Below are 17,820 nucleotides of genomic sequence, written 5' to 3'. Positions count from 1 at the left end.
CTATTTTCTACATAATTCTGCTAAAGATGTAAAGTACGGGAAAAAGAAAGTTGAAATTGATTATGAGGTCATGATGGATCTGCACCAAGAAATTAGTCTAAAGTTATTTACTAGATCTTGACCTTAATATATTGTTTTTACTTCTAGTTTTTCATTCCCCCCCCCACACCCCATTTTGCGCTTTAGGCAAGTTTCTACAGCAGTTTTAAAAGATTTTCAATAATTGTTTTATATTTACCTAATCCCCAAGATATCATTTACCTGATGCATGATTAGCATTAATTCAAAGGGACAAATCAGAAAATATATGACATTACTTTGTATTTTTGTACACGTAGACTTGATTTTGTGTAGTCATCATCAGAGGGATACGCAATTTTTACTTCCGTAGCAAAAATCTAAATAATCTGTACTGTTCAAATTGACATACTATAGTGTAAGGAATATATATAGAATATATCCTACACGATGAAAATAGAAAGATCAATAGCCTTTTAACAAAATAAAATTAAAAAAACACAATCTTTTTAAAAAATAGATTGTCACTCAAAGAATTTCATTCATTTGCCGTACATGTATATTTTCTCATTAGAGATTTCAATAAAATTGCGTCATTATTTTCCATTAAAATTCTGGACGAAAAATAGTCAGATCAGACTGATCATGCTTATCCCTTTCACTGTAATACATTGAATTCATGCGTCTTAATTGTTAAAAAAATCTATGAAATATTAAAAGTTATATACCGGTATGTAATAAATAAAGTCAATACGGAACAAATAAAAAAGAAATATTGATTAAAATTAAAATTTCGGAATACAATTAAATCAAAAACAAACATTTGAACTTATTAGCTTTGGTTAACTTTTCAATATCTATTCAATATGTTTAATTATTAGGTGCTTTTAGTTGAGAAGCAGCATGTAAAATCTGCATTAAGGAAACTTACGAAAAATACATCCAACACAGGAAACCATCGTCGGAAACCCACGGGTGATCTCGTCTTTACTTATCATAAGTAAAGACGAGATCACCCGTGGGTTTCCGACGATGACAGGAAACAAAACGCACTTGTTATTATGGCGTCATTTACGTAAAATGACGTTAATTCTACCCGTTGCTGCTAAATGGACGAGTAGTACCTCGATATACTGAATTAGTTATAGTATGAAAATATACCTTTGAAATGAATTCGTGTTCATTGAGCATATTCGATAGTAATAATACCGGTATTTTGAGTAACATTAACTCTTTTATTTCAAAAATCTATGGCGTCATCACAGGCACCTGACATTACTTATTTTTCTTTTAATAAAAAAAATATACCCATACCTAATAATAATGGGTATATTTTTTTTATTAAAAGAAAAATAAGTAACGTCAGGGGCCTGTGGGCGTCATCGCTGGTATGAAATTCACTTTGTTTATCCATATATTTTCTGAAATTTTCATGATATTCTACAAATAAGCCATAAAAACTTTAATGTTATGCAATAAAAAGATGCAAAAGTTCAATAATTAATTACGTTGAATAGAAGTAAAAGAAGTACAAAATCACAATTCATTTCGATAAAATCGGCCCCTTGGCACTCTACGCAACTGTGTGATCGGCTCAAATCCGGCCCTGTGGCACAGAAGTGGTTAAAGTCCTAAATGTTGCGATGGTGAAACATTTGTTAAAGGAAGAAAGGAAAACTTCATAAATTGAATATTCCCCCTAATATATCTAGCAAACTTTTGAATTTAAAAATCTTGAACGTCTCAGGAGTATACATAGTATACGACTAGTATTTTTGTTTAAAATTAGAATTGCAAATGTTTTCTTTTCAAAGTACGTGATTGATAATGAAACCTCAATTAATACTTTAATCCCATCGGGTTCGTCATACATGATATTTAATTACAGTATTGTCGAAATCTAAGGTAAACAAATTTTTTTTAAAGTGGCGTCTTTAAAGTCAAACAAATCGTTGACTTATCGGACAAAAATCAATATGTGGTAATAGAAAAGTTTAACAATGTGTCACGTTCCTGTCTGAACTGTCGATTTATTGAGTCAACAAGAGGTATTTTCCTGTGTTTGAACAGCAGACATGGTAGCAATGGCTCCTGGATTTTATTCCTATTGTACACTTGAATAATGCGCCTAATGAATGATTTCAAATAAAGCTACCGGACAACACAAGAATGCAGAACAGCAAAGAAATCAAGCATTGAAAAAATATTTGAAAGTAAGTCATATTAAATTTTAATACATGTACTTAAGCATTGAAAAAAAAATGTTTGAAATTAACATGATTAAGTCATATATATTAAATTTTATTAATTTTGGGATTAACATCAAATTGGTAGCTTTACATTGCTTTTGTTTCATTGAGATAAAAAAAAAGTATTTCATAAAAAATGTATCATTTAATATTGTTACTCCATTCTAATTTAATTATCAACATAATTTAAAAAAAATTCTCGGGGCACAATAAAATGCCCAAAATATTCAATGCTAAATAATTCCTCTTTAACCTAATGCTGTAGTGTTATTTTCAGCTGCTGTCAAAAATAAATGTCTATGGCCAATCCTCTTCAGTCCTGGCATCCTACAGATTCTGTTATTTCTGAGGTGGATCGTAAACATTTAACAATTGTAGGGGAGTATCTGGATACCCCTTCTCATCTGATCAAACACCAGCGACTTGAAAGGTATAAATCTCACGCAAAACTATGTACACTGTATATACATGTTTATCGTGAGTGTAATTATGATACCTGTAACTATGAAAACAATTCTTTACTGTATTAATTTGTATGATCATGAGTCTTTGTTTTACTTAATATCAAATTAGACTTTTGAAAAAAAATTCCCAATGAATATACAGTAAAACTTGGTTATAACGAAGTCACTGGGACCTAAGAAATCACTTCGCTATATCCGTAATTCGTTATAACCGTATAAGAAATTATTTAAATTTATATAGCTGGGGATCCAAAATGACTTTGCTATATCCGTAAATTCGCTATATCCGTGTTCGTACTAAATGAGTTTTGCTGTATATATTATAAAGTTTTTTGCAGCAATGAAAACAAGACTTAATAACCTTATAATTAAAATATAAAAATATTTTTTTTTCAAAAAAGATCGAGTTTCTTTGTAGCACATCTGAAGTTCTTCATTAAATTACAGGGATCCAGATTATGATCCAATAACCAGTATCTACTCCAGACTCCCCAGTAAATCCCCCTCCCCCAGGCACCAGAGGGCAGTCCATGTCACGTGTGAGTGTCACAAAGTAGGTCAGGCACTTGGCTCAGGTAAACAACGTCAGAAAAAGGACCAGGGCAGCTCTGAGGATACTGATGAAGAAGAGGAGGGTGAGAATTTGTGTGAGAATCTGTGTAGAAATAGGAATTTGTGTGCATTGCTGAGGAGAGTGAGAATTTGTTTTTAGTTCCAGAAATGATTGAAGAATATATGCCATATTGCTTTGATGCATATCAAACATCACTTACTTATTGAAACAGTTGATTTTTTTTTTTGAGGATGTGATCATAAGCTGTTGTGAAATTGAAATAAAAGGACATACATATGCATGGTCACTGGGCCATAATTTCACGCAATTGTGTAAATTAATCAATAATGTCTCTTTATGAAATATAGTTCCTTTTCAAGTTTTTAAGGTTTAAAATTTATTAATATTAACAGCTTTATAATATTTTTGTTAAGCAGTTTTAGATTAAACAATGTTTTAATCATCCTCATTATTACATGTTAAAGAGTTGGTGTAGGAAAAATAACTTCACACATTGAGAAACAATTGCACCTGTTAACTTGGCTAAATGTTCTACAGATGTGGATTTGAAAGTGCTCTTAAAGATGCTAGATGGACTAAGTAAGAGACCTGATGGCAGGATTTCATCTCAGGCATTCAATGGGGTACTAGAGGGGTTCTCCTGCGAGGAGCCTGTGTCACAGGAGGAGCTGGAGAGGGTAGCTTAATCACACAATTTCATTTTTGATTTTCTAAGTGGCTTAATAGAGTAAACACATAAAGAAGAGCTGATAACATGTGTGTACACACAAAACAGTCCAGTCCAATAGGAAAATATGGGTTTTCGTAATCCAAGACAAATTCAAGCATTGCAAGAAATTGAGTGGTGGGTAGCAAAGTATGAAGTCGGTAATATATCAGGTTCCACATCTACTGATAGCACGCAGTCAGTTTGGTCAGTTACGCCTATCAGAAAGCATGAAAATTCAAAAAGAAAGTACCGCCAGCGATGGGTGAGTGGACAATTTCTTTTATTAATCTTTTATATTAGGAATTTTCCCAAGGATAAGACCAATTTTCCAGTAAATTTCAATATTCCCTTAAAGCAATATGAGCTGCATGTTTGACAATGGAAAATTATGTTTCAAATTTGTAATTAACTATTTCAATGACAGAAAAATAAAACATATTTTATAAGCTTCTGTTGTTCATATTTGCAATGGAAAATGTTTTATTAGCTTTGATTGAAGCAAAATTGAATTATTGTCGTCCTGTACAATAATGATTTTTTATGTAATACTGTATATTTGGTCGCACAGAAATATTTCTTCTAAAAAATTTTTTCAACTTTCTTTTGGGCTTATCGCTCATATGGGTTTAAATTACATACAAATGAATCATAATAGCATATTTTACCTGCAAAATAAAATTTTCAAAAATGCAGCTCATATTGCTTTAAGCATGTTGCATTGGTCTATATCACCCGAACTCCCTACTTTTCTGGCGAAGTCTACGCTAAAAATCACACCCTGGTCTCATAATACAACTGTTTGTACAATTCTTATTGAAATGCACAGAATTCAAATCTCAGTAAGAGTCGTACAAGTTATCGTCCGTGACATATCGTAGTAAACGTCATACTTTGCTACCCGCCACTCAATTTCTTGCAATGATTGAATTTGTCTTGGATTACGAAAACTTGTGATATAGTCTCTACAATCTGCTTTATTACGCGTATTCGTAATTTAATTAACTACATTACGAAAAATTGTAATATAACTTTTATATTACGATAACTTGTAATATTACGCTTTTTTTGTAATCTTACGTTTTTTTCGTAATATTACGAATTTTCGTGTTGGACTGGACTGCAAAAAGTGAGCTTCATATTTTAGTGGCTTTGGTGCAGACAACAATGCACTATATATATAAGGCATAAATACTGTAGTAAGAAATAATTTATTGAAACGACGTAGAGCACATTTGATATTAGTTTGTAGCTCTGATATGCCAATATTTCACCACCCAGTGATTGTGTTTCGTTGTGAATACCCCATACACCAATTTATGTCCACATTATGACATGCAGTAATATTTTCCTTATTATGTTATAGGTGTGTGAATACTTGGAATCTGGCAACCTCAGAATCAAAGAGATGACTTGGTCCCTGATCAGTAAGCTGTGTGGGAACCTTTCTAATGTGACATTCCTACTGAAGAGGAACCTCCTGAAAAACTTAACCCAGACTATCAGTAGCTCCAGTGAAAGTCTGGGGCCATGTGTCGACACAATGATCAGGGTAAGACTGAGTCCAATAACAAGAATGTCCTCTATTTACTGTTATTATTTTGACTTTGACTGAACTTGAATTTAAGCTTTTAAATTATGTCAGACATACTTGAAGATTATTCTGGCCTGAATTATTGTCTAGGGTAATTCAGATCTATGATAATTGTATTATCCATTGTTGTCCAACCTGAAATTTTTTGCTGCAGTCTTGAAAATTCAGAAAACTGTAAGCGGACCAAACACAAAGGACAAACTTTAATTTAAAAGAGAAGAGAGACTTGTGCAGTAAAAATTGCTTAGTACAAACATGGATATTGTGAATTCACGCATACAGATTCAGCAAAGTTTTGTTCGATCACCAGCTATATATATTAATTTTTATGAATTTCTTATATGGATATAACAAATTACAGATATAGCGAAGTATTTTAACATGTCACAGTGACTTCGTTATAACTGAGTATTACTCAAACTGTTTTAATTAGAATATCATGGCAAAATTTAAATATAAAAAGAAAATACACCCCACACATTGTAGGTTGTGAGCTATGAGAGCCTGAGGGAGGAGTGGTATGAGCCGGTTCTGGGTGACATTGTGCCCCTCCTTCTGACCGCCCTGTCTATGGAGGGGGTCACCCTGGACAACAAGTACAGGATCGGCTGCTTCTTCCACTGTCTGGGAAAGGACCAGGACTTCCTTGGAATCATTGAAAACCGAGTTCTACCGATTATAGCTGGACTGAGAGATTCCAGTGCTAAGTTAAAGGTACTGTAAAATATTATTATGCATTAATTATCACACTCAAAATTTAGTGCCACCTTTCTTGTCATAGCATTTATTCAGTGTAATTATGAATTCAACAAATTTATAAGGAAAATTAAGCTTCTCTGTGTATCCGTTTAAATCAAATATCACCATGTACTTGATTTTGCAGACAAGGAGTAGAGTGAAAATATATACTTTACATGATTACTGCAAAATAAAATAAAATAAAATTTACAACAAGTGCACAACAAAGTGATTTTGAAGGCAGATATTGGTTATTACAGCTATAACACAGTTCTTCATACAGTATTTTGTTTGAACATGTTAAATGTATAACAAGTGACATCATTTTGCTATGTTTATTTTACAGTGTGAGTTAATTTATTTTTGTGACAGGAGATTTACACTAAGATCCTTGGGGAGGTTGTTAAGAATGAAGACTCAATGATGTCCAGTAGTGTTGACCAGGGAGTGACTGGTGTAGCCGTTAGCATGCTCAAAGAGGGACCCTGGTAGTCTATAAATAGATCTCTTACAATTCTTTACTTTTCTTTAATTTAAAATGCACAATCCCTTGATTTAAATTGACTGGCATATTAAAATTAATTAATAAAGGAGTCAATTAAACAAATTCAAATTAAATGTGCAATTTAAAAAATGCAGCATTTTGATTTATTTGTGAATTATGGAATCAGATTGTTTGCTCATGCATACACTGTTTACTTGAAGAATTCTGAACCTGACCACAAAAAATTCATTATTAAAACAGCTTTGAGTGAGTTCTATTTAAGGATTTCTTTCTCCCCCAGTGACCAGCAGACTGAGGCCCTGTCTTTACTGTGTATCCTGTCTGTATTTGTGTTGGATTTGAATGAGTTCTATTTAAGGATGTTCTCTCTTTCCCAGTGACCAACAGACTGAGGCCCTGTCTTTACTGTGTATCCTGTCTGAGACAGAGAGGGGGCGGGGCACGGTCATTAACGACAACGAGATCCTTCCCACAGCGCTCACCTGTGTACAGCAGTCCAAGTGCAGGTAAAATACTGCATAGCCAAAATGGTTTAAATCGACCAAAATAGAAAACATAAATGTCATAACAATTTAATATTAAATTTTATTTAATTTTACATAATTAAAATTATCAGGATGTTAATGTTTTTTCCAGGGGGGAATAATTAAATACACTTTGCAAATATCTTTTTGTAGTAATATCTTAAAACCTTGCACAATAAATTAAAACCATAATTTACCAATGATATTAATCAGTGTTATATAACCAGAGTTATTCTATTGTATCTTACAGAATTGATTCAATCTGGGTATGCTGAAAATATTATTAATCAAGCTTTCAGATTTGATAACACATATGAAACAAAAAATGCTCAAAAATAAGTCTACAAAATTATTCTTCAGTATTTATTGCACAAGATCTTTATTTATTTATTTTTAACTTTTCTGAAAATATTTTATATATGTATATGTGATATACATGTATATCAATTATAGATAAAATGCAAGGCATAGATTTTACACATGTACATACATGTATTTAAAATCTGTGAGTTATAGTGTACACATGAAATTTCAATTTATATTTGTTTTATTTTTTGTTTTTTCAACATATTATCACTGTATTACATGTAGATAATCACTTTAGAATTTTTGCAGATTCATGATGAATTAAATGCAAAATGAAGCAATAAATATATGTTTTATATATTCACACCCCTGGATGTATAAACGAACTTTTGGTTCACAACAAATGTATCTCCAGTAACCTTCCCTCCTTCACCAAAGCCTTTGTATTAACATGTAAATACCTATTCATTTCCATAAAAATATGCAGAGATTTTTTTCTCAATTTAATCATTTTAAGACTTATTGAAATCTTCTGAAGTAACCAATGCATGCTCTACTACTCTAAACTAAAGTCTTGCAGTTTTTAACTCTGTAAAATTATTCCCCAGCATGTATTATTTCCTGTAACACTGGAATTTTGTAAAATACTTACCTTAGAAAATACTAAGTAATCAAGTTTTGTACAATACATAGTTTAAACCATGAATTTTTCACCACTGCACATTTTCATTATGGAAGATTTGCACACTATTAATTAAATATATATTTATTTGCCTTTTCAATGTATAAATAAATGCACTAATGGGTTTGAATTATTTTTAAAAAGTATTTACAATTCTTTTCACTTACTTGTACATATTTATGTATCCTACATATAGTTTGTCTCACACACTCACAATGCACTTTTAAAAATAGCTCATCATCAATTCATTTACTGTCAAATTCCTGACTTATATGAGTTACTTCCCCTTTTAACAGATTAGTTAGACAGAGGGCGCTAGTGTTGATGAATCATGTGACCAGTACCAGGAGACTGGGCCTGTGTAAGGAAGTGATGAGCCACATATCCCACAGTCTGCTCCCCTCACACACAGACAGACACACAGACAAACCACAGATCAGGGGAAGGCAGGAGAGGGAGGGGAGACTGTGGAGGGGGGTGGAAAGTTATGTTGAGATGCTGACCAAGATCTTCTGTAAAGAAGGTAATTTTGTTGACCAAAAAAATTCTTGTATAATTATAGATTCTTTATTTTACACATATAGTTACAATGTTAAGTTACAAAGTTAATTTTATAGGAAATACAGCTCAGATAGCTTTATTGAAAAAAGATATGCCAAATTCTCAAACTACTGAAAATATTTTAAAAATAATTGTGATATAATTATGACAATTCTTTATTTTACACATATATAGTTACAATGTAATGTGCTTATTTATATATAAAACAAATTGAATGAAAATAATTTAAAGTTACTTAAATTCATAGGAAATACAGCTCAGATAGCTTTATTGAAAAATGATATGCAAAATTCTCAAACTACTAAAAATACTTTAAAAATAATTATGACAGTAAAGTTGGAAGTTAAATTTCAAATTAATTACATGATTAATATTCATTACAGCTAAGATAGAGAAGAACAATCTGCAGAAGGTCGTGAAGTGTGGATACAGGGCGGGATGTAATGTCCAGCTATTGGTCAGCTGCTCCTCTGCCATGTTAAATGTCTGTCTGTGGCCAGCTCACAGAAACAAGCAGGATTTAAACTCACTGGACCTGACCAGCTTCACAGATTGTGAAGATCAAAGGTCAAAGTTTAAAATGTTTTACTTACATGTATCATTAAAATGGTATTCTAAAGTAATAAGAACCCATAGATTTGTGAGTTCTCATTCATTCTTATTTATATTTGACATATCTATATAGCTTGTTTTCTATTAAAAATTGTTGGCTTGTTTCATAAATTTTTTTAAAAGTGTTAGTTGTCCAATTATCCAAAAAATTCAATCATTTATAAAGTTTAAAAAGGACAAAATGAATAGATGCTCTTAGTCTATGCACTATTCCAGCAAATCTTTTTTTATTCTGGATAGGAGGAAGTATGGTAAAATCAACAGAGCCCTGGTACAGATGGTGTGGGATTCCTTTGGAGAGTGTTTGTTTGAATTATTAACTTTCTTCTCAAGGAAGCTTAGAAACATTTTAGACTTAGCCCTGCAGGCCAGGAGTGGGAAGAAACTATGTTCTGAACACGAAGCAAAGTCAGCTAGTGGACTTAAAGTGTTAGACCGCCTGGGTTTTGCTGATCTTTATGCTGTGTTTGAAGAAAAAGAAGTGGACCTCGTTGTTATTCTACTAGAACTGGTGCTGGTCATATCTCTGTGTTCATGTAAAGGCTTCTCTGATCTGTTCCCAGTGTCTTCCAAATCAAAGAAGAGGTCTTCACCCGTAGGTTCTAAGTCAGACACTGCCACACACAGTGGATATGGTCGACCAGGCTCCCCTGTTAAGAGCAGACCTACCAGTGCAATAGGCTTGTCCTCCTTGTCAGAAGAGGAACGTCGTCAAGGACTCAAGGACAAAGAGATAAGCGCCGAGCGACGGTTGCTAAGGAAGTGCTTGTTTGAACAAGGTGTTTTCCGAGTTGTAGTGCCTTTCATTCAGTGTTCACATCTGCAATGTCAGGTATATATTAAATCAGATCATCAGGTTTGTTCACTTGTGTAATGATAATTAATTCATAATATTGATTCATAGGTTCTAAAAAATGTCATTGAGGGTAATCATTGCAGTTTACTTCTTAAGGGTTTTTGCAGCAAGCAGTTTCTCTTCATTTAATTTGAATCCTGAATACAAGCAAATTATTACAAATGTAATTATCAAAGTAATTTTGCAGATTTTCTCTTGTGAGATCCTAAGAGCTAACATACAGTCTATAGAAGAGAGGGAGGTAACTCTAAATAGCATGTACGGTCCTGTCAATGCTAGTGCTAATGCCAGACTTCGGTGAGAATTTAATATATTGTAATCTTTGACATGTTTGATACCAAACATAACCCTGCCATGTGTATTTATAAAAGGTGCAGAAGGAATTAAATTAAAGCATTTTAAGGCTATCTTGATAGCTTTCAATATTTTGTTTAAAAATTGCAAATTACAAGTTAAAGTGATTTAAAATTAGTCCAAATTTTATCTCCCATTACTATGATTAAAATGAGTCTTGAAACAGCATTAGCTTAGAGGTTGATGATTTAAGATCGTTAATGTATATTTTAAACCTAAACATGTTCATTTATCAAAATGATTTTTTGGGATTTCAAAATATGCCATAAATTTTATCTTCAGAAGGAATTAAAGGTATGGAAATGCTAGTTTGACCTCCAGTTATTCTTTCACTTTCGTTTCACCTGTATCTAGCCCCCAGTCAGCAGCGGCCGCCCTCACCAGAGACCTCTGTGTACAGCAGGCCCTCCACACCATGTCACCTCACGTGGCTCACATCATCAAAGATGCCCTGGGGACAAGACTGGTCCCCACCACCCCCTCCACCCCCCATATCATCCCTAGGGCAGAGGAGGACCCAGACACTGAGGCTATAACAAGACTCAGTCAATGTATGTATAATTCTTTATCTTAAAGCATTCTCATAGCTGTTAAAGTGTATGATAGTGGGAAGCTCAGTCTCTAAAATGTTTCTTATATCCTTTTTCTGTTAAGCAATTAGTGAAACTTTTGCTAAGCATTTGCTCAACATCATTTCTCTGCACAAGTTTTATCAATTTTCTCAGTCAATTTTTAGCTCACCTGAGCCGAAGGCTCAAGTGAGCTTTTCTGATCACATTTTGTCTGGCGTCCGTCTGTCCGTCTGTCTGTCTGTCTGTAAACTTTTCACATTTACAACTTCTTCTCAAGAACCACTGGGCCAATTTCAACCAAACTTGCCACAAAGCATCCTTGGGTGAAGGGGATTCAAGTTTGTTCAAATAAAGGGCCACACCTTCATTCAAGGGGAGATAATTGAGAATTAGTGAAAATTTGGTGGTATGTTTTAAAAATCTTTTTCTCAAGAACCACTGTGCCAGGAAAGATGAAACTTATGGGGAAACATCCTCAGGTAGTGTAGATTTAAATTTGTTCAAATCATATCCCCTGGGGGTAGGGCCGGGCCACAATGGCTATAGAAATATATAGGAAAATTCTTTAAAAATCTTCTTCTCAAGAACTGCAAAGCCATAATTGCTCATATTTATATGGAAGCATCCCCAGGTAGTGTGGATTCAAGTTTGTTCAAATCATGACCCCCTGGGGTAGGGCGGGGCCACAATGGCTGACCAAAGTTTTCTATAGAAATATAAAGGAAAATTCTTTAAAAATCTTCTTCTCAAGAACAGCAAAGCCATAATTGCTCATATTTATATGGAAGCATCCCCAGGTAGTGTAGATTCAGGTTTGTTCAAATCATGACCACGGGGGGTAAGGCTGGCCACAATGGCCAACCAAAGTTTTATATAGAAATATATAGGAAAATTCTTTAAAAATCTTCTTCTTCAGAGCAGCAAAGCCATAATTGCTAATATTTGTATGGAAGCATCCCCAGATAGTGTAGATTGAAGTTTGTTCAATTCATGACCCTCGGGGATAGGGCAGGGCCACAATGGCTGACCAAAGTTTTATATAGAAATATATAGGAAAACGATTTAAAAATCTTCTTCTCAAAAATAGCAAAGACATAATTGCTCATATTTATATGGATGCATCCTCAGATAGTGTAGATTCAAGTTTGTTCAAATCATGACCCCCGGGGGTAGGGCGGGGCCAAACTTTTGGATTTAAACTTTTCAATAGTAAACCAATTTCTACTTTTTCCTAGCCACAATGCTCGGGTGAGCGATGTGGCCCCTGGGCCTCTTGTTAAAATTTGGTCATTGAATGTTTCAAGAAGATCCTGCTTTGAGATTTACAAAAATCTATGGCAATCTAGATTGCTAAGAAATAGTAGACCAAAATCTTGAGATTCGACAAGCAACTTGAGTTGTATTTACCTTCAATTATGCATTATTTATGTAAATTTTATTCAGACGTGATTGAAAACAGACCTAGTTCCAGGCATGTTGACCCAATTCCAGAAGTCCCTAAGCCTGTCCTTGACCCAGTTAAACCTGTAGCTATTCAGTGCAGAGATCAACTGCTACAAGAGGGAGGATCAAGGATTTTAACACCCATGTTTTCCCCTTCTTTAGAGGTTAAAAAACTCTGTGCACTTCTACTTGGTGATCTAGTGCATTTCGGAAATGTGAGTTTGGAAAGCTTTTTACGTGATTTAACTTAAATCTTATGCTTTTATTTTGATAATTTGATTTTTCGCAGAAAGGATTTTGGGGATACAATGTGTTGGTCATTCATGCCCACACTCTTTGCAATTAAAAGATATTAGTGTATTTTATTCTGAAATACTGCATAAAAACCCCATTTATATGGACAATTTTTGAAAATAGTCACATTAAAGATTATCATCTGTAATTTTTTTGAGTTTTTTTTTGTTGTTTTTTAAACTGTTTGTCCTCCTTGTGTGAACTTTATTTACGGATGTGAATATTTTTGTATATTTAGGTTGAAGTTCACATGACCTTGACCCAGCTGGGATACATGCAGAAGTTACTTGACTTCCTCAGAACCAATACAAGCAATGAATTACTGGAAATAATTGGTGAGAAAATCTGGAGGCATTAAAGACTTTGACTGAATTTAATATGTGTGTCAAAAATATTTGGCTGGATCTTTAATAAATGTGATTTTCGATAGGTTCTAGTAACTGGTTCTCATTCATGTTAGTTCATAATTAACTGGTTCTCTTACAGGTTTGATCATTGTCCAAATGTTGGTGAAGAGTGATAAAAGAATAGAACAGGTGTTTAACCATCATGGTGGTACCAGGTTTCTGATGGCTATGGTCAAATTCACCACCGGCGACCTCAAAAAGCAAGTGGTCAGCACACTTAAAACAGTAACACATGGTATGTGTCTCTTTCCTGTTTCACCACGCTATATTAATTTTTATATAATTTACTCCAAATTTTACATTTTATGAGATTTGAAAAATATATAAATATTTTTGCTTTGAGTTTATTGATATAGATTTTGTAGTTGTGAAAATTAATCTTGGTAGATTAATTTCAAACTACAAAATAACAGTACATGTATATTGTTGGTTTAATTACAGTATAATTTTTGTGTGCTTTTCAGGAACTAAGAAGAGCAGACCCAGCTCAGCACCAGTATCTCGAACAAAGAAAACCCCAGACATCTGGGACAAGGTCAGAATCCTGTTCTCAATAAATGAATTCTATTTTTTGAGCATGCTTTAGATAAGAATTCGAAAGAGATGAAATGACCATCTGTAAAAAAAAAGGTATATTCCTAATTTCACCTGAGTGATTGGGGTATATATAGTACTGTTGAAGGTATCAGTCTGTTGTCTTGTGTTCTGATTTTTTTAAACCATCAAACCTATTTACTTCTCTGTTTTGGCTGAACTGTTTTTTAGTGAGATATTTCAAGATAAACCCCTTCCTTTAGTGAATTTAGGATAGGTTCTAAAAATATTAATCAAACTTTATTAGTTGTAAGCTTTTGAGTTTTTGTGTACTTACATAATTTTAAAGTAACATGATTTTGCATTTTTATTTGTCTTCCAACAATAATTAAACAGTTTTGACCCTTAATTTTCAGATACAACAAGAATGGGCACATCAAGATAAAGTTGAAGATATATTGCATCAATGGTACAGATAATTATAGATACACTGTATTACGTCAGTGGTATAGATGACTGAAGAAAACCAGTGTTTGATACTATTTTGAATTGATTCTAAAAACCACTGAACTGGCATATATAACACTAGGTAACAGTCACTGTTGTAAAGACAATTGAAATAAGCATCACTTTTGAAACAAATTGGAAGTGTTCATTTATTACACATGTATATTTAATAGTAAGAATTTCAAATCATCTTTTTGTTAAAATTGATATTTTTATTTTGAATCAGAGAATAAAATTCTTGAAAAAAAAACAACACTAGTTTATGATTATTCAAGGCTGTGGTTTCCTGAAGTGATATCAGTCATATCAGTCAGGACTTCAGTGTTAAAGCTTTTACAGCCGTTGATTTAAAATCAAGAAACATGGTCTTTTTGACCCATAAAAGGTCAGTTTTGACCAAAAATAAAAAAAAAAGACAAATAAAATAAGACAATAAGAAGAACATTGAACTGTCTGTTTTTAAATCATTTTGGCTGATAGGGAGAGTTAGCTTCTATCCCTTTGTAAACATTTTTTTAAGTATTGCTGTGTCTTTCAAAGATAAATCATCTGAAGTTATAAAGGACTAGACAAAGATGAAACTCGAGTAAAAGTTTCATTACATAGTGTAGATTCAGTTCATGAATCCGTGATCTCGAATGTCTATTGAAGATTTTTAAAGATTTTGTCCATATATTCCTACATAAAAGTTTGATCCACCATCATGGCAGCGCCCAACCACATATCTAGGTCATGATTTGATCAAACTTCAAATTGCACTTTATTATTAAGTTTTCACGTTATGTTACAAGATTCTAAGCCAAATGGTTTATGGGGAATTGGATTTATAATGATATTAATGCCAGCACAATTTCATTGATTCTTCATTATACAGTATATCCCCCATTTAAACTTCATTATAAAATAAAATTGAATCTCCTTCATCCAAGGATGCTTTATAGCATGTATGTTTGGGATAGAATACCTTGTGGTTTTTTGAGAGGAAGTCTAAATCGTAAAAAAGTTTACAGACAGACTGCTATGAAAATGTGATCAGAAAATCTTTTCAGCTCAGAAGCTAAAAATCTGTATGACAGGTTAAATGAAATGTATGGAGATAACGAACAATATCAAGCTCAAAAGTCCATTAAACGTCACAAAATTAAAGCAGAGCAAACATGGACCTCCTAAACATCAGAGGTGGGATCAGGTGCCACGGAGGAGTGAACATCCCCTGCCGAACGATCAAATCCGCCGCGTGCTCCTTTTTATAATCGAGAAATAACGGAAAAATCCGTCGACAATTTTGTGTGTATATACATGTATAATGGCCTAACAATAAGTACGAAAAAGTCAGTCACCATTTGACTTAGTGATAACAAAAACATCTTCTCAATGAATGTTTAATCAATTTAAGATTTACAAATATATCTACCGTTTGCAAACATTATTTTTTCCCTTATAGAAACATTGCATTCTTAGATAATTAAGTGTATTATATGTACAGTCTCTCAGGAAATTTGTACGTTTTTTATGTTGTTGTTATGTAAAGTCACAGAGATCAATTTGTGAGCTTGTTATACTCTCACTACGGACACTGTAACTATCACTATTGTCACAAAAACCCTCTGAAGTTTTGTCTTCCTTGGATCGTACTTTTTGACACTTCATACAGTGTGATGAAACGTCAATTTCTTGAATAATTTTGCCACTTTCGACACTAAAATTTTTGCTATCCAAGTCTTGTACACTTTTATGACCTACTTTTTCTATTCGGTATTAATTGTTGATAAAGATGAGGACTAGAAGTGCACGAAGAATTTATGAACTCATGTTCGTCTGTGGATGATAAAGGTAGTGTTGCTATATGTACACAGTGTTCGTGGCCAGATGATTGAGAGGACAGATCACTATCTTTCAAAGTAGAAGGAATTGTTTTGAATGGAAATCTAGAAATACTTATAAGACCAGAGCTTCGACTTTCGCTGGAGTTACTACCTAGACTTTGTTCATCATGCTCATTTATTGAGCCCGAACCAAAGATTTGAGAAGTACGAACGCTATCAGACGAAGGTATATGCACCATGGCTAGTACCTCATTAGATACTGAACTTTTACACTGCTCCTTTAAAGATGTTTTTTTGACGATTGTTGTTGTTTTCCTTTCAACATGTGGCGAATCGGAAAATGTTGTTTTATCAGTTCTTATCAAGGGATGATTTCCCCCCAAAAGAGATTGGGAAGTCCAAGAGATGTGATGTTGGTCATTTATGATAACTTCATCATCACTTTCATCATCATCATCATCATCATCATCATCAACATCATCCATTTTATCATTGCAGATAAGTCTTTTAGAGACGGTTTGGTTATGTTGATATTCGACTCTATTGTTTCTTTTTAAGCCAAAAATTGCATGTTTGAGAGATTTAGTCAATTCGTGATTTAGCCTAATTTTGTGACCTTGTATATAAGAGCAGAACTTAGGGAATTCTTCAGGAAATAAAAATTTATGAGCAGTCGTCAGGAGGTCGTTTGGTATCGATGTTTTGTGTGATTTAATAAAATAAACACATGCTAATTTAATATTGTCTATGTGTTCTAAATTCAAAGCTATATTTACACTTGTTTCAAAATAGCTGAAGGTATTATGACATTCTTGTTGCCTCGTAATAGACTCTGGAGTCCAAAATATGATGACTATTTTAGATTTTTCAAGTTCTCTCTTGAGACATGTTATATAGTCTTTTTGAACGATGTAATTCTGGGGTTTCAGAGAAGAAATATGTATTTGCATTTTTTTCATGCAAAATTTTGCAAATTCACGGGCTAAGGTACTGGCTTCGCTACTATCATTAGAATAAATTAAATGTCCATTCATGAGTTCGAGAGGAGGCAGATCTGAAATTTAAAAAGGATTACAAAATCACAAGATCAATATTTGAATAACGATGTAGAATTCAAGCGAAAACGTTATTGTAAATTTCATAAAAACATATTAAAAGGTGCTTTGCTAACATAGTCATTATACAGTCCAGTCCAATACGAAAAATCGTAATATTACTAAAATTCGTAATATAAGCAATTTCTAACTCTTCTAAGAGTTACTTCCCTTTTTCTGATACAACCTCTTTGTTATGTTTCATCAGAGATTATTGGTCTCTGGTTTCATCATTATGATATCGTGGATATGTATGGTTAGTGCATTTTCTTTGTTTTGGTGCATTTGATCCAAGTGCAAGCGGATTCAGAGCCTAGTGAGTGTCTTACAAGTTATCTCTCATAACATCTCGTTGTTTGAGATGAGGGTCTGATTTCATGGTAGACTTCGGGAAAAATAT

General features: G+C 33.3%; 1 protein-coding gene across 1 annotated transcript; it reads left to right on the top strand.

Annotated features, from left to right (window-relative positions):
* The first annotated feature begins 2,558 nt into the window (after window positions 1-2,558).
* LOC134280511 (uncharacterized) lies at window positions 2,559-14,717 on the top strand. Its single transcript, XM_062762928.1, has 17 exons — window positions 2,559-2,697; window positions 3,179-3,366; window positions 3,843-3,982; window positions 5,378-5,563; window positions 6,092-6,319; window positions 6,716-6,831; window positions 7,226-7,354; window positions 8,657-8,883; window positions 9,305-9,488; window positions 9,774-10,365; window positions 10,577-10,686; window positions 11,098-11,294; window positions 12,759-12,973; window positions 13,291-13,387; window positions 13,539-13,694; window positions 13,924-13,994; window positions 14,410-14,717. Exons 1-17 carry the CDS (start codon window positions 2,561-2,563, stop codon window positions 14,470-14,472), a joined length of 3,036 nt encoding a protein of 1,011 aa, XP_062618912.1. The 5' UTR covers window positions 2,559-2,560; the 3' UTR covers window positions 14,473-14,717.
* Window positions 14,718-17,820: the final 3,103 nt, after the last annotated feature.

This window comes from Saccostrea cucullata, unplaced genomic scaffold, assembly GCF_032062105.1.
Source record: "Saccostrea cucullata isolate Sc308-1 unplaced genomic scaffold, CSIRO_AGI_Scuc_v1 ctg6173, whole genome shotgun sequence".
Classification (NCBI taxonomy): Eukaryota; Metazoa; Mollusca; class Bivalvia; order Ostreida; family Ostreidae; genus Saccostrea; species Saccostrea cuccullata.
This window is presented reverse-complemented; position numbering and strand designations above follow the sequence as displayed.